The 19,354-nt window shown below is 31.2% G+C and overlaps 1 protein-coding gene across 5 annotated transcripts in view; it reads left to right on the top strand.

Moving 5' to 3' along the window:
• LOC126896652 (Kruppel-like factor 1) overlaps positions 1–19,354 on the top strand; it is a 60,339-nt gene that overhangs the window by 5,437 nt on the left and 35,548 nt on the right. Inside the window, exon 1 of one of the 5 annotated variants that reach the window (XM_050669728.1) lies at positions 531–575. The exons of 1 other annotated variant lie outside the window; for it this stretch is intronic. In XM_050669728.1, coding sequence (XP_050525685.1) covers positions 546–575 — 30 coding nt within the window. In that variant the 5' untranslated portion in view covers positions 531–545. 3 more of the 5 variants (XM_050669883.1, XM_050670129.1, XM_050669965.1) reach the window with 3 other exon arrangements.

The following is a 19,354-nucleotide window of genomic DNA, read 5'->3' on the forward strand; positions in this document are numbered from 1 at the left end:
AAAGTATATACAACATTAGGTAGTTGAATTACAAAATATTTTTTAGCCGTATGCATAAGTAATCGTCAATATTCTAACTCTTGTTCGATTATATTTTATTGATTATATTTTTATAAAAAAGAAAAAAGTTTTACAATATGTAATGGCAAATTTTTATTGGGTTTATCGGTTAAGTTGATGCTGATTTGATTTTAAATCTTAGTGCACAATTAATGTACTATTAATATTAGTTTCAGTACACGAGAAAGGTTTATGTAATACTATTTTATGGCTGTGTATTTAATTAGTGTTCGATTAATAACAGCTAGGCAAGTACAATATGTACAGTACATAAACGAAAAGAGATATTACTAACTGTAGTGTTATATATTTTGTCTATCGTTCATGATAATCGCACGTTTTCCTTGAACTCAGCCGTCATCGATTTATTTATAGAGAATCGAAATCTCGGTACGAATATAATAATTCATATTGTGATCATTTCGCAACTATATCTTATGCACTGTGTTTTTTTGATCGCCAGCTGCGTAATATAACGGGTTCTCATGTGTTCACCTACAAAATACAATAGACAGGTACGTTCATAGTAAATATTAAGTAAATGCATATTCATTGATATTCGGTAACGCTAGCGTAATCATGGTGGGGGGGGGGGTAATGACATCCACATCCCCATGACAAAGATAATATGGCGAAGATGTAACAGTTTTTGTTTAGAAGGGACGTGAACAATTTTTTTACGTATATCCCCCTAAGACGAAATTAATTACGCCACTGTTCTGTAATAATATACCTTTTTAAGTTTTACACAATATGCAAATATTGGGTTTATTTAATCAAACAATTGACGAGTGTGTATTATTTAATACGCTTATCTATTAAATAGAGATTTCATCAGAAGGGAAAAAATTACTGATATCACTGTTAAATTTATTTTTATTTATTCATTATATTTTTTTTCTTTGATACGCATCACGCCAGGACATCTTCATTATCCGTGTCCTACACCGCAATCGTCGCCAATATATTTTTCCGTGTGTGTATCGTGTGATAATCTTATTTCATGTTTATTTGTGAATTCGATTAATACATTAATCAGCGTTTGAATCGGATATGAGTTTATCGACATACTTCCGTATACTCTTTAAAGGCCACGCGTAGCTATTACGTTACATCGAGTACTCGTTTTGTCTGGTTAATCGATCGAACGTTGATAATTATCACCAACATACTGATTAATATACATTGAAAAATTGATACGAGAAAAAAAGCAAACTGTCACATGGAAGATGAACCATAAGCAGTGATAAAGTGTATGTCGATTAAAGAAAGCGCGTGCGAGTTTTATTGTATGTAAAAAAATTTAGTCTCTCGATTAGTATACGACGTCGATAAATATTGTTTGAAAGCATTTAATTAGGAAATCGTATTATTCACGTACATCATTATTATCTTTACCGTCATATTGGTCGGTGTCGTTGTTTAAGAACGCTGAGGTGACGGACGAGGTGCAATTGCAATAAGGAAATATGCCAGAGGGGTCATAGCGGCGATTTAACACTCTGCAAGACCTGAAGCGCTGTTAATTTCTATAGCACAAATCAACCGCACGATAAATATGCTCATCTATCATTTGTTCATTTTATTTTTTCGTCGTCACTTTTTTATTTGTTTGCTTCTCTCGCAGAACTGACGCTTATAGCAAATTAAAAATTCATAATTGATTGGCATTTATCATTTTATTTTTTCAAGTTTCTCTTCTACCAAACCATACATAGCTCTTGGAAAATAGTTTCTAAAAACTTTTCATGTACATTATTTAAAAGTTCTTTTTTTCGTAGACTCGCACAACCCATTACGACCTACCTCAATGTAACCACAAACATTAAAACCTGTTTGAATATAAGTGATTTTTTTTTTTACGAAATGTAAGCCAATTGAATATATTTTATTTTAGAACATTTTCTTGTTATAAAGTTTACACAAATTTCATTAAAATTATAGTGATCCAAAAATATTGCAATTTCTGTAAAAACTTAATAATATATAATTTTAGTAAAAAAAATTATCAATGTAAATTAATATGACTAACCTACAACAAGTGTTAAATTAACGATAAATATTTTATTAAGTCACATGAAACTGATAAATTGTTTTGCTAATTAGTGAGACCTCCTTCGTTCACTATCATAATTTTAAACAAATAATTGGCTTTAATTAGTTCTTATACAATACAAATCGCATTATAAAATATTTTTAATGCTATTAATTCATCGAAAATTATTCAAGTATTATACGATTACTTTTAATTCTTAGTTTACTTCAATCAAATTTGATCCATTTTTAATTTTAATTCTGAAATCATATGAGTAATAATTGTGTTAACGTTGTTACTATGTTTTAAATTGAAATAAAACTGCCTTAATTATATTGTGATATTGTAATTTTTTTAGTAAAAATCAATATATTTTATTTTAATTTCGCGATTATAATTTTTTAATGACAGATTAGAAATAATTCGATCGATTTACTTTAATTACTATGTTTTTTTTTTTATTGAATAATGGCGTTCTTTACTAATGACCACACTAGTTATTTATAATTTTTCTAGGTTAGCTTAACAAAAAATAGTCATATAACGTACAAACAGTTATAAGAAAGCAAACTTAGGACACGAGAGTGGCCGGTATTTATTTTTGACGCATCGCTCAAATGAAATAACACACAATTTGTCTTTATGTTCATTTAAGAGGTACCTCATGTTCTATTGGTACGCGTTTGTTCTATACATTGTACGTTTTTAAAACGACTGCTGTTACAAAATAATAGTTGGCTATAATTATTATTTTTACCGTAATTGTGGTCCAAATCTTCGAGTCTGCTTGTGAACGGTTTGGTTAACCTTGCGGTGAACAATTTTTTGTCTTCAACCGAGCAACTGTTATTGTGACCGTATATTGACGTTATGAATCGAGTTCATTAACAACGTCAAAATGTCAAGTAGGTATTGCTATGACGAATGCCAAAAATGCAACATGCTTACACCGCTACTTGCCGTGTGTAAAAAGTATCTGTGTCTACCGCGTTCTCCCGATATTCGTTGTGTGCCACGATGAGGCATTTTTTTAATAAAATGTTAAGATACTAAGTATGTTTTATGGCACTATCATTGTTATTACAGCCGTCGTTTAATCGTACAGTATATTATAACAAGAACACTCGACGCACGACATAAAAAACTTTAAGTAGGCACTACTGATAAAAATATGGATACCATTCGTGTAGAGAACCTCTCGCTGAAATTCAAACGACGGAATCATTATTTTGAAGGTCGACATGACTAATGTTTTATCGATTATCTCCAGTCTCGTGACGTTTCCAAAATGTATCTTAAAATATTAACACACACGCATACCATAGGGGGTAGACATCCGAGATCTATCGTTGGAAAAAAAAAATTGTTGAAAATCAATCGACTACGAGTAAATATTTTGACAGTTCTTCACTTTTTGAACGCATACAGCATTATTTACAATCATTAGTATTATTTCAAATGACTGAGTACCGGCGGACTTGGCTACAGGATGTTTTCGAATTACTAAGTTGTAATATGCTTCCTATATCGCCGCGTCAGTCGGTTATTGTCCACTTAACTTAATAACGGTCATTATTTCTATGGAAACATGTCACAAAGGTCACCCAAGCTGTCGCTCGCTAAACACTACTTGTATTACCCACTGCGATTGCGAAATTCGCGCATCTGGAGACGACAATCTCGGGTTTCTACCGCTTCCACAGCAAGGACGCCTGTCAATCATGCATTACGTTTATTCATGACGGGCTCGTGTATAAAAAACGTCTATCACATACACATATTCATGCATGACAATAATGTGAAATGTTTTAAATGCAATGGACCAACAAAGACGAACGAAATTATCTCGAACTTGCAATTGTAAGTCGTAATTGTTCTTCACGACCATATTTTATAAGCCGTCTTTTGCATATTATACATGTATATAAGTAATAACGATAATGATTTTTTATTTCATTAATACAACCGTATGAATACACACACACACACGCACACAAAAGCATGAGTTATCTGCAATCTGCTAGCAGTATATATCTACATCTATTCGTTTTTATTGTTATGCGCGTATAAGCAATTAGCGTTTATATGTGTATGTGGGTGGTAAACCGCGAGATGAATCATCACATAGTCAAAGTAATTAAACAACAAGCATAGTGCGCGTAGAACGAATCGAACATGTCTAATGTCCAGTCTAGGTACAACAACATTAAATATTTGCATTTTATGTTTGTACTTGATTGCAGTGTATGTTTAAATAAACACAGTATAAAATTACACGCTTAAAACTCAATGGAAATAAAAAAATAATAATAAATTTAAAACGTTGTTGGATCGCGTAAATAGAAAAGTACTTATACATTTTTATTTCTAGTCGAAGAAATTGATAAAAACGTTATCGGTAAAAATAATTATTTAATTGTATTTCGAACTCAATAAAAGTAATAGCATACTACAGGTCAGAAATGAAACATCAATGCAGACCGAGATGAGAAAATCTAAAATTATGTGTACTCCTCTCTAGTACCTTATCTTCTGTTTACTGAAATTTGATTTGTTTCTGAGAAATCAATCGTATTCCGAATTATTAAGATTAGTACACACATGAAATATTGTAATTTTGAACTACATAATACGTCAAACCGAAAAATTTCTGCGAAAAATAGGTTAGTCAGCCGCATACGTAAAACCGATGCTGATTAATAGACAACAATATAGTAATACGACGATATATCCACACACAGTTGATGTGTAATGGATGCCTTTAAAACACTTACTCAGTGCTGCGCAGCTGTTTGAGAATTTACTGTACGGGCAGTAAGCTACGAACGGTCCGGTAAAGATCACAAACGCGTTATGTTTTACCTCATACGCAGCATCGTGTAACACACGAACGATTGCTCTGGGCGACATTTGGATGTCTACATCCGGACATTCAAGCAGATTTCCTCAGTGATTTATCTATAACTTCGGGCGTGCACATACTGTATAACAATGTACCAGTTGTATTCGATATCTGACTCAACAATATAGGCGCGAAAAGACTTTAATAGACGGCACGCGTGGGCACCAGGCCGCATGAAATACCGAGGCTTCATAAAATTTGGCATGTTCGCACAGTGCTTTGGGTATAGTAATTGAAACCGTTAATTTATAACGAAATTTCGTGTTCATAACGATACGAATATAATGTTATATGGTTACAACATTAACAGGTTCGAAATGACCAACATTAACAGGAACAAAATATAACGAAACTAAAATTGTAAAAGTTTTCTTCCCGCGTGTAATGATTTACAATAGTTCAGGCAGGTCAAACGTTACGGCCCAATCGTTTCATCCAAATTATTATTGCTACTAATTAACGTTCAAATATACAGAACGGTTTTTTAATCAAGATGAGAGGTTCGACACTACAACATTTTTAATCAATTGTCTGTAATACATCTGTTATCCGCATTAAAATACAAAATGTTTGTCGAAAAACTTTCAGATTAATTTCGAAGTATAAATCTTTATTGCGAATACAAGTTAATGTTTTAAAGAGTTAAAAAGTAAATATTTGATGGAGATTGAAAAACTCGTCTTAAAAAGGTAGTTTTTTATTTTATACAAAACCATGTACAAGTTTTAATGAAACAGAATCTAGCGCTTGGAATAAAAAAAGGTAATAATAATATTATAATTAATTTAGAGTAGATCCAGTGTCACAACTATTAAGTGGGGCGAATATTGTGTGATAAGTCTATGTGTGAATGGTACCTCATCTTCCTCTCACCTTAGTTTTAAAGATTTAAGTCTTTCCCAATGTATGTCACAGAGTATAACCAAATTATTTCATGATAATTAAAACAATTTGTTAACTATAATGATCAAACCATGATAACAGTATTCTATGATATTTAATTAACACCGTGAATTTTATCATATCTATTTAAGACGTCATGAATAGTTGTTTATTTTTTTATCTCTGAACTCTATGTATAAAATTAATTCATAAAATAATCGTGAGAAATAAATCGCGTTTATTAACTGAGAACGAGACGAATGTTACACAAACATATTTTATTATTATTACAATTACTTTTGGTTTCAATGATTTATTGTTTGGAGTATTGGAATAACTGATTTTGAAAAATCAAAAAATTATGCAAAAGCGCGATTTTAAAGATTAATAATGCGTTCCCATTTATTTTGAATATAATTTTAATATAGAAATTATTTAATAATATTGTCATGTAAATTATTCAATAACAATTGACGATTATTTATTAATAATAAATTTATCAATTTAGGTATAATCGACCCACTTTTCGAAATAAATATATACATGTATACATAAACTTATCAGTAACTGTATAAGGCTTTGATGACCTGTAGTTGAAATTAGTCGTAACCCGAGATCTTATCGTGCATATAAACGTCACGTACTTAATTTTTTAATAAATACATTTGTTTGCCGTAAGGCCCGTGTTTAATCTCATCAATATTATTGACCGTTGTTTCAGCTTTCATATGCCATTAAGACAAACGCACCTAGTATATATTTATCTCCTACATATTCGATAGAGTGTCACAGTTGTTTGTATTGTTTTTTGAATATGTTACATTACAAATTATATCTCTTAAAATGTCGAAAGTGTTATCAGACCATGACAAAGACGCAAAACATTTAAAAATGGTATCATTTATCTTAGTTATCTTTCAAGTGTAAATTTTTATCGCTTCTAAAGTATCGACAGTTTATTTATTTTAAATAATAAAAGTATATAATTATTAAGAAAAATGTTCATCAGTTAAAATGAAAATAATGCATTTTTATTATTAGCATAGTCTTGTTTATCGAGTTATCCATTTAAATATTTTATGTACTATAGATGTCGATGATGTAATCGCTTAAACACTAATTAAATTACACTTGTAAGTTAATTTTGAATTTGATGAAACAGAAGTATGTACTTACAGCTGATGAGCATGAATTATTTTTGATCGAACCGGTATTTTGATCTCTTTTTGACATTTTAACAATAATAAAACAAGAATTCATGTTAAATATAACATGTTGAATACTAAAAGGTTTTGTATGGTCATGATTTTTTAGTATTTAAATGTGGACTTCAATCGATATCCAAAATTCATTAGGTATTTATAATTTAAGTTAAGTTTTAAATAAATTATTTTTTTTTTTAAATAACGCAACCGAATTTGTTAACTAAACCAATTCACGACAATAAATAGTATATACGATACACTGAAATAGTCGTTGTCTTGTACATTGGTTGGATAGCCTTGGCTAAAAATCGAGTGATATAAAAATCTATACAGAATAATTAACGCTGCGTAATCGATACATTGTAAAGCATATGTACGTTCGAGAATTAATGAAGTAAATAATTATTATTAACAGTCGAATTGAAGAGAAAACCATTCGACACTGTCAACTCTGTAATATTATTACTACTATAATATCATTGAAATAATACCGCAATGTCCGTTTCTCACGTACTCAACTGCTACAGTACTCAGTAAGATCAGATGCTTGCCGCCCAACAGATTGTGCCGATTCATCATTTTATACCTTTAACTTATTATCTTAGGGGAAACAGGCGCGTTCAATTCACTGCCCGTTCGTCTGTAAAAGGTATCTTAATAATAATTATAATAAATAATCAAACATAAAACTCGTTCGTAAATGAGTGACGACGCCGTTCTGGCTGCGGCAGATGTATTTATTTGGCAAATCACGAGCCAAACAGCTCGTATTAATTTCGCCTTTTAATTAACGCTTTGGGCCGCCGCTGGCAATCTATTATTTCATTTTGTTGTTAATTACCGCAATAGTTTTTAGAAAATGTCCGCTCGTTGTCTTCATTAGTAACTCGTTTTACGTTTTTTTCTTTACTGCGTTTGCTTGAACTGATGAGTTTAATGGATTCTGGTCGCTGTAACAACACTATTCCCTCTACAATGCACTTTTAGTGTGTAAACACCACCAATAGCTTTCTTTGGATCATATTTACATACATACACATCCGCCGGTCAATGCCTCCGTCGAAAAACCGTTTATTCTCAGTATATTATTATTATTATTATTATTAAAATAATTAATGTTGTTACCTATAAAACATTTATACATACTTGAAAAATATAAAGTCGAGTGCCTATTTTCTTCGCTTTCTGGAATTTATAGTATACACGTATAGCCAATATTTGTATACATTAAATAATTTAGTATAATAGACGAAATATGCTTTTTTATATATTGTATATTATTATAAGTTGTATTAAGTCTTGGCACAGAAAATCTCATATGAAATTATCTGGACTGAACGTGTGAAGCCTATAATGTTGTGGATTCATAAACAAGAAAAGCAAACCGTCTATATTGTGAGACCAACCGGTTTGTAATCAACCGAGAAGTCGATCTACATAATATTAAACATTTTTATTTAAGGGAAAATTATGAATTGCGAGGAGAGAACCGTATTAATATGTGCTACAACCACATTTGTTGCAGCCACTGTCTTAATTGTAATTCATGGATGCTTCTCGAATTCAGCAATTAGTTGTAGGCTTACATTATAAATAAATGCGTGACACCTCGACCGACGGGTTTTACGTTCATTATAATGTAGTGGTCAGGACATACGAGACAAGGGTATAGTCGTACACCTAGGCAGGCACATAACATGGTGTTAAATAGTTTATGAACCATATTTACTTTTCTCGAATGTATTCCGCTTGTATATACTCTCAACTCGTGTAGGCTGTCCGATAGTCCTCTATAAGTTATGTTACCGTTTTAAACTCACAGGACAACCGAAGTATCGCTTACTGTAAATTACTATGCTATTATAATGAGAGTAACGCTTATACATTGTATACATAGACTATTTTTGTCATTTTTAAACACCGGCCATTTTTCTCTTTGGCTGTAAATTAAAATAACGCGTCGAGTGATAGAATTTAATAAAAAAAACAAGAGAACATTACACGACAGTAAAAATATTTTTATAAAAATGAAAATTTATACTAAAAAGCACGATGTATTATTATTATTACTCAATGCCCTTCAAAAATTAAAGTTTTTAATTTTACTACTGACACTACAGTCGAGTACAGAATTTGTTTAGCGAACAGACTGCATGGCTATCGACGCGATGACGAAATTTGCTAGCCATTTGAAACTCAACACTTTGATCTATTTTGTTGACCTTGACGTATGCGCCCGTGCGAGTCATTTAATCGCGGTTGTTCGCAAACTAAGTATTTAGGGTCAAAATCATTGGACTCCCGTAGACGTTAGAGCACAAGTCAGAACATAACGAAATGTTAGAATAATATATTATTATTATTATTAAGTTACGTCATGAGTGACCCTTTGCTACAGTAACTGTCGCACGATACCAAATATTAATAATAATACATTAACGATTTTATGTATTACAATAAACCGATTGTCCGACCGACGGCTCTCCGCGGGTGGTGCAAGGTATTTCGAAAATTGAAAGTATTACGCATTTAACAAATATTTATCATTAAACCCTTCGCAAACGACCCAAAGACAACGCGTCATATGTACTGCGAATAGCCTACCAAGTTCATACACTTCAGTACCACCGCGACCGTATTGAACGCATAATATCTGAAGGCACATCGAAAACCGATACAGGACATTTAATGCTACCGGTGCCATAAAAACATCCCGACTAATGGATTAATGGCGCAACGTTACCCAGACACGGTAATGTCTCGTGTGCACCCCGAGGTGCGTAAGAGGTCGTCTTATCTGTACTGGCACAGTACTGGACGGTGCTCTACGCATTATATGTATATTTGATTTAGTCTAGGGAGTAGCGGGAGGTCTTATCCGTATAAACATTTTCCCTTTTTTCTCGTCTGTAACGTTTTTCACGAGTTATACACAGTGAATAATAATTCATAGTATTAAACTCGCACAGATACAACACATTCAAATGTTATACTTCTTGTCGACGATTCATCTTACGTCGACTATTGTTATGTTGCAAAGTTCATTCAGTACTAAACGTTTCTTGGTCTGTGTAAGAACCCAAGCGCTTGTGTTGATAAAGTGGTCCGGTTCGTAGACAACAGGCGACCACCAACGATGTGGTTTGCGAATTTTTTTCGGCCCGAGGGTAGTTGAGGACCGCGTGAAGGAGCAACGCGTTTTACGTTATTTCCCTACACACATCATAAGCCGACTTGTATATTTTACAATCCGCGGCTAGTAAACTGGTCCTTGACTAATTATAAACGAAAAATTACCGCGTCGCTAGAGGAAAACTCCTACCGGTCGTTGGTGTTTACGCGATTTCCATTGCTGCCAAGCTCTGCCCGCTTAAATCGAATCCGTACCGCCGAATTTACAAAACGTTCATAACTATCACAACAATATAGTTTTGTTCATTCATGTTGTCCACTCTGACTAGTCGTACCGGTCGTGATAAGACGTTAACCTGTGCACCACACACGTCTTACGATACATCCATTCGCTCACATTTATAGTATTCGTTCATTACGTGTAAAACGGTTCAACACGACTTTCGATTTAGAACTCAAAGTATCTGTTATTTAAACTATGTGTAATGCGGCCAACAGCGGTGTTATTTAAGAAAACAAAACATTCAGCGTTTAACAGGTAGTTGCTCAATCAAGTTAAATTATGTATCGTTTATGATCAAGGCCACAACAGCATCGTGTATATTTTAGATATGCAACAGTTATTAATAGTTTGTGTAATTATGCGACACGGCGTTGGATAACATAGGTATGTAAATCGCGTTGTTATTGAATATAGTTCGAATTTCTACCCACTAGGCATTCATATATTTATACATATAAATAGATAATTTATGGTAATGTTTTATACTGTGGCCGTGAGAGGGTACGCTGTGAGAAGGGTAGTTTATACGTTGACAACACTAGATGGAATAAAATCAAATGAAAACTGAGTTTATAATTAATAATGGATTTATGTTTGGCAACACACAGTTGTGTATATCTCATCATTAGCCACTGGATCTGTGCAAACATCGTGAAAATGCATTTTTCATTGTTGCAGTATACTTGACCGTTATTTTCCACTAGATTATATTGGACCTAGAGTAACACATTAAGATACTGATAGTTGTTAAATTTAAAAGAAAATCATTCGTTGATATTATCTAAATTTGCTTTGGTTTAATCGCTGACAGTTATCTTGAATTTCGGCGAGCAAAATTTTTTTGTTATTCAATCTCCATAAACAACTTAAAAATACGATAATTTACCGGTTCGAGGTTTTATTTAAAATCTTTAAAAAAGATCATATTCAAACGTGCGTACCGCCGACGTTTGCCGGAGGCTTTATGACTAACACGCTATTTGGATTTCATGTTCAAACATCTATACGGTGGCCATTAGACAGACGACCACCGATTATTATAATTGTTTGATCACGTTAGTGTTAGTTTATTGTTTTTTGTATGTCACGTGAGTTTCATGTGATTTTAGGCGCAATACAGTAATTGCACTGATCGTTCAAAAATTAGCGCACTGCGTGTAGCCTTGGAGACTTGTACACGCCATTACAGTACAGTCATTGTTATACTGTACACCTTAATTTTTTGTTGTAGCATAACGGCTACACGAGGACAAGATCTTATTATTGTAACTATAACATTTTTTTTTTTTTGAACAGCCAAGATTGTATTTTAATCGTTTTAATATAAAAAACTGAACAACTGGCCGTCAATTAATAGCTGTTGAAATTTTTTCTTATGCTATCACGTTGTATAAATGTATGCCCGAGGTAATTCAGGGTTAAATAATTATAGTTGACTGTATTATGTTTACCTATTACTACTATGCAATATTAAGTAGACAAAGCGTTCTGTATAGTTATACAGTTAACGTAGTCGGATGTAAAAACTATTGAGGTGTAAAATAGTACTCAAGACAGTAAATTTCCTTACCTCGATCAAAACTAAGTAATGCCCATATGGTCTATTTAGAGCATCCGATTTGATTCAATATTTTGCCATTATAAAACATATACTCGTAGCAAAATTTAATGATCCGTGTCGCCTTTGTCATGCACTATGCCCATTACACATCCGGCGAGTTCTTCGAACTTCATACAAGTTAGCATTGTTCTCTTGTACTTTTTTTGTTGAATTTCATTTATCTGATCGAAACGCGTTACAACCTTTGTCGGAAATCGACACTTGCCATGTTGACATATGTAATCAGCTTGCGGTTCCGGTGTTGTCGCATAATATCATCCCGTGCCTATGACAAATGGCGTATCTTTTATTTGATGTGGGATATGCCGGAATAAATACAGCGACACGGTCTTTAAACAAACCAAATTGGTTTTAAACAACTGATAAAAACCAAAAAAGTGGGCGCGGCGGCGATTTAAAACCGATATTACGCAAACTAATGAATTCGCAAATGTTAACAAATCCGAAAAATACATTAGATGAATTCGTCGCTGTATAAAAGTCGTTGAATTCTGACTTACAGTTTCCAACGAACAGCCGTTTGCGCGTATGTTAATATCATGAGAAAATTGATACAGTGCGCGCGCGCTAAGTTTTCCCACCCACTTTCCCTCCGTCCAATAGTCACAATGTCAATTTCCTTTGGACAGTCACGGACCGTGAACGTCAATTTATCTCCGACTGCGGCGACGCGTAATGAACGCCAGCCAATTCATTCACATCGGTTGGCTCATCGCTACCCGTCAACCGCATTTCGTCACGGTCAATGCGAACACAATAATATCGTTGTTTTTTATCAGCGTCGTCATCGCCTCCGCCATCGTTTACCATCTTTTTTTCTAATTATAATTCTACTCGGTCGATCCTATGCGTGGAATTCGCAAATAGTAGCGACTAATTAGTATCTTGGAATAGTCCATTTTTCCTTATGCAAATTTATTTGAGTTATTTTCCAAACGCTTAATACATTCTCAGTAGATGCAATAGCAGCACTTATAATGTGTCTTCGAGTGAACATTCATAACGCTTCTTTTTTGATGGACAATTCTTCACTGCACAATAATAATTATGTTTTATTTAAAAAATAAAAAACTCTCAGCTCCCCCCATGGATCTGTTCACTGTTGTATCTCGAGAGGCTATTATACGTCGTTAAACAACTAATTCGATCGACAATTGATGCGCAAATTACATCAAGTGTTCATATGAACATTGTCTGCTAATAATAATTGACTATCTATGCAAAAAGTATTATGAAGTAGACGTTTGTTATTCTTCTAAAATGCCTCGATTTTTAAAGATTTTAATGATATCGGCTAACGCGATGGATTAAATTTAAGTACGTGAATAGCGTTTATACTTGTACATTATTATCAATATGGCGTTGTTGAGTGATATGACTAAATTTTATGGTATATCACGAGTGATGATTAATATATTTTTTACATTACATGGGGTTTTCTAGCCGTGCCGTTAAAGTAGAATATTTTTGTTTTCGTTACTATATATTTATTAGACTTGTTTTTTAATCTTAAATTGTTAAATCAAATGTGCATTTATTATTAAGATAAACAACTCTAATATTCCTGTGTAGTATTCTTTGTATTTTTACAAACTTGTACGAGTTCAATGATTTGACTCATCAAAACTGCTCGTATGTCATCTAAACATTTCTTATATAAAATAAGTGTTTTACAAATAGCTTTGAGACACTTTACATATATTGAAATTAATAATACACGAAACATTATTATATCATTGATTATACTATTGTGAGGTATTACTGTACTATCTATTTATACTTGAAAAATATTAAAATACGTACACGTATTTAAAATAGCAATACAAGATTTTACAGTATATATGCGGCTTTATAAGTTAAATATATTTTTCAATTTTAAACATTAGCCACAAGTGATTATTATCTACTTAAAAAATAATTCAAAACGTTTAAATATCAATAAGTTTTTCGTTTTCCTATCCATTTTCTGTTGTTCTGTGTCAGTGTACGTTAAATAATAACATAGTAAATTAGAAATTAGAAATTTTGCATGTACCCATCGTGACAATTTTATTTTATCAAAACGCACACAAGACAGTGTAAGTCTTGTAAAATGATCGTTTTTACGACGCGAGGTGATTTTTTTTGTTACAACTCATTTGTAAATATATAAACATACACGAATAAAACAAATATTTCGAGATTTCCTGCCATTCAGACGCTAACGACTAAAGAAAATAATAAAATATTCCAGTCTTGTTTTTTCGACACACGCACACAACGCGCGAGAAACAATAATAATTGCCGTACGTCCACATGGTGTGTATGTGAAGATATTTTTTTTACCGTCACGTCCATATATCGTTTACACAAACTGAAACTGTTTCCAAACAAATTTTAACCGACGAATTTTTTTCTATTTTCAAATACACAATGTTCCCGTTCGCACACATTTGATGAATTCATTCACAATTGTTACGTATCCCCAGGCTTATATTTTATATTACACGTGTAGGCAGCGTGCGAGAAATTATCTGCCCGAGAAGAGATCTGTAAACATTAACGTACGTAAAGGCATAGAAAGATATTACCATTGTTATTTTATTATAAAAGCGTTTATTTACATGCAATGCAGTGCATACCCTGGCAGTTCTCGACGTTCGATTATTATCCACCGAGTCGAGTGTCGAGCATATACACACGCGTTATGTATTACGGATAACATCCGTCCATCGGTGAATATCATATTTTACCCAGTCTCACGATTTTGACTGCTGGTTTTCCTCTTTTTAAAGAGCAAGTTCACACCGCCGTTCCTATCAGCTGTTTCGACCAATACCCGAACGATAACTACAAGAGATATTATTTAACAGTTAAACGCTCTATAAATTCAACGCCCCCGTCGGATTGGTCACTGGTCGATGACATTTAGAAAGTATTCTCTCACTGCTACTAAGTATAAATGTTAACGTCGATGAAAATTTTTTAAACGATTCGAGATATTTAGAACTTTCAGCGTTTTACATTTAATCAAAGTTCGAGTTGATTTTTATAGGTTTTGTTCAATTATTTTTAGTTTAATATTGTCGAAGAAGCGTAGAACAATATATTTGTCTCGGCGGTTGAGAGGGAAAGTCCTATTGACAATTTAATCTGGAATTCGACCGGTTGTTGACTGAAACAGGTTCACATTGTACAAATACAATCGTAACACTTTATAAGCAACAGTGTAATGCATATATCGACTACACTTTATGCAAGAAAAATCACAGTTGATTAAATCTCGACTGCAAATTATATGTTAATTACTTTTTAGCTCATATGGTAATTATATATTCATGAGATATTTGTTTAAAAATCTTGTAATTTCTTGATCGGGGACATTTTGTTTTATGTTTAGTTATTATTATTATTTTAACACTTAATAATTGCGATTTAGTCTCTATCTTCATATCCATTCATCTCTGAAGACTGACTCACTTAAGTTTAACGAAATCGTTGCATTTTACATTGGCCGTGAAAGCAATTTACGACTAATCATAAATCATACACGGGGTGTTAAAACTCAAACGATTAATTTTTAAGAGAAAGTAGTCGACCAGTTCCGACCCTTTCCTAGTATAATTATGTTGTACCAATTATGCAACGGGCTAAGCAAAATTATAAAATATAGAAAATTTTGTATACGTTGTAGTCAACATGTTATCAAAATCTTAATTGTTGATCATATTTTTAAGACTTGTATATTTAAATTGTCTTAACTGTAATATAAACAATTAGGGCACAACTCGACAGTGTCTTTTTGTATTCGGTAGATTTAAACGAAGAACTAATGAAAAAAAATAGTATATTCATATTTTTTCAGTAATAATTTACACGAAAAATATTCATTAAATTTTTATTCAAATAAAGAAGTTAAACGTGTTAATAATTTTACCTAACATGTTTTTTCTATTAAATTAAAATAATATATCTTATTGAAATAAAAACTATTACTTCAAAAACCGTTATAAGTATAGTTTTAATAATCAATCTGTTATAATACAAATTATAATAGTTTTAGCTTCGATGTAAAGCTGAGAAGGTATTAATTTTACCATTTTTTTATTTTTATGTCTGTCGCCACTTTTTCTCAGCTCTCGTTGGACCGATTTCTTTCAACAATACGTCAAAATATCACAAATCGTATCTAATTGAAGACATTACCCTTAGAAATTGAAAAATTTTTCCTCGTCCCCCGCAAATGGGGGAAATCTCCGAAAAAATTACAAATTTAAAAATCAGTAAATTTTGTAATTTTTTTCACTTTTTTACAAAAACTAACTTTTTCAACTTAACTTTTGAAAATGTTCCTGAAATACTGCGTTCTTTAAACATATATCAAATTAAAGCTTATTTTATGTACTATAAAATTTTTCCCGACGACTTATCTTCTATGTGCAAATGGCTACCGTGTTCAAAAATATGCTATTTTGGTGTTTAAATCCTGGGTTTTGTATTTTATTTTATTTTAAAATATCTTATAAGGGCAATACATTAACTTTGATGAATATTATATAATTAAATGACATAGAATACAGTTCATAAGACATAATAAATTAAACTTATTTAAATTTTTTTGCTTTTTTAAAGTCGAAAAAGTAACTTTTAAATTTGACTTAGCTTAAATTGCTAATTTTATCATGTGTCAAAAGCGACGAACAGTTGCCGAATCAGTAACACTTGTGTCTTTTACGCTAAGGGTACGAGGTTCGAATCCGCCTGTGGCATTAATATTTTTCATTTTTTTGAGTTAGAAAAAAATGTCAAATCATTTGATTTTTATCTCATTAAGATTCAATAACTTCAATAAATATCAAGGATCCTATCACTAGTCTCCGACGCCACTGTGCTGGGTTTTTTTATTTATTATTATTGATCATTTGTACCAAACATATTTTTGAGGCGTTAATTTACACGTATTATAAAAACTGACTTCATAATCAAACAACAGAAGAACATAATTTTAGGTTTAAAGTGATATCATGTATAATATTATGTTATTTTAAATAAAATATAATTAATGTGTATATCGATTTAAATTAAAAACCAAAACTATATTATTTCTAAGTAAACATATTTTTTTAATAATTTAAGATTGTTTACATAAGAAATAGTATAATATATTCAATACAATAGGTATACTTTATTTTCCGTGTATACAAGTAGTTGATAATAGTAAACTTATCTCCTCAACGGTTAATAATGTACATTTTACTAGTACAGTGCATTTTTATTCGTTTATCTTTCGCAACTACAACTTTATCTAGTCAAAATAATATAAATTTTGACCAGCTCAATGAAATTCTCAGTCAAAGTGGTTGGAAATCGGTAGAAGAATTCAGAGTCACCCACTGTGATGATACAACTAAATACAGTCAAACTATTACAGTAAAAGATTTAATTAGGCTAGACGAACATAAAAAAATTATTGTCACTGAAATTAATGGACAACAAAAATTAGAGCAATGTTCGATTTTGCTGAGTTCAATTTACTTCATCATTTTGGAATTATTAGATGATATACACTATAAAATGTCAAATGTTTATAAGTCATCGCATATCCATGATATTAATAAAAATGAGGCCTTCCAGCATTTCTACATACTTGTTCATTATTTAAATCCCTTGATAAATTGTATGATTGAAGCATTGGAATTCTTAAATAAGCCTAATGCTGTTCTTGAGGCATTTAATAAATTGAAAACATGGCATGAAAATACTTACACATACACTAAACAGGTAAATTCTCATTATTTTAGTACACAAGAAACTACGGAATTCTATAAAACATTATCATCACTAAAAATCTTTTATAATTTGTATGAATTCAAGATTCATTATGAATTTGAAGGTAATGAACCTGAGATAATAAAAATGTTTACATCATCTATTTTAAATAATTTTCCATACAATATTCTTAAGAAAGTAAGCAATGGAGAAGTTGATCAGGATGGCGTTAAAAAATTCTGCCACAATTTTGGTTTCAAAAATAAATCAGCAACGTAAAATTGCCAGGAAAATACTGATAAATAAATATCTTTGTTTTAAAAATATTTTTACTGAAATGTGTTAAGATATTTTAAAGTTACAATTGTATTGTTTGTCGAAACATTTATTTTTGAATATTAAATATAATTATTCAATTTGTTAAATTTTTAATAACCATTTTTTTCTGCTTATAAAATCAGTATTTCTATGTGAAACAATATGATTAATGATATCATATTTTTTACACGTTAAACAAATTTAAAAGAAGTTCTAATTATATAAATGCTAGTTAGTTGATTTTCTAGAGAAATAATAATTGCATATTTACCAATGTTACCTTGATATTCTATTCGAATTTGAAAAAACTGTTGAATTTCATTTTTAAATATAATAATAAACTATAATATATTTACTATTAAATCGAAGATTCAATGCTAAGTTAATCTATTGATTAGGAATTCAATTTTCAATGTTTTCAGTATAAATATACATAGTAATTATTTTATCATGAACCGCTTAATTTATTGAAAAATAAAATTGATAATTTTTTCTTGTTTCTTTTAGATACATTTTTTTCTTAATTTATTAATCGTAAATTATTTTTTATATATGTCCCTTACACCTTATAAGGGTAACAAATGTTTTTAAAAGTATAAATATACATAATTAACTAGGTTATTCAACAGATAATGATCTAATTAAGAAAATAACTGGCCAATAACAAAATTTGAATCATAATTATAGAAGTAATTACCAAATTAAAGTAATGACAGCGTGTGCTGATAATTTTATAATTTAAATTATACATTTCTTGGCTACGCTTCTCCTCCCACATAGGTATAAAAATAATAGTAAATTATAAAATATTGGTTCAACAGTTGCTATCAAATAATCTGTATCTTAATTACACCGCTACTTAATTAATAAGTATAAGCTAGTTAATTATGTATGTTGCTATTTGAAAAAAAAATTGTTATCCTTATAAGGTATAAATGATGAGTATAAAAAAATACTGCATGATTGATAAATTGAAAAAAACATGTCTCTAAAAGTAAACAAAAAAAAATTTTTGTTATTATTTTTATTTTTTAATTAATGAAGTTTTCATGATAAAATGTTCTCTCTGTAGTACTTCGCTACATTAAATGTAATGAAGTACTTTAAGTTTTTATTATTATTAAAACTAATGGTTTTTTAATATCACATTACCTTACAAAGTGATCAA

The sequence above is a fragment of the Daktulosphaira vitifoliae genome, unplaced genomic scaffold (assembly GCF_025091365.1).
Source record: "Daktulosphaira vitifoliae isolate Bord-2020 unplaced genomic scaffold, ASM2509136v1 Scaffold_1, whole genome shotgun sequence".
Lineage (NCBI taxonomy): Eukaryota > Metazoa > Arthropoda > Insecta > Hemiptera > Phylloxeridae > Daktulosphaira > Daktulosphaira vitifoliae.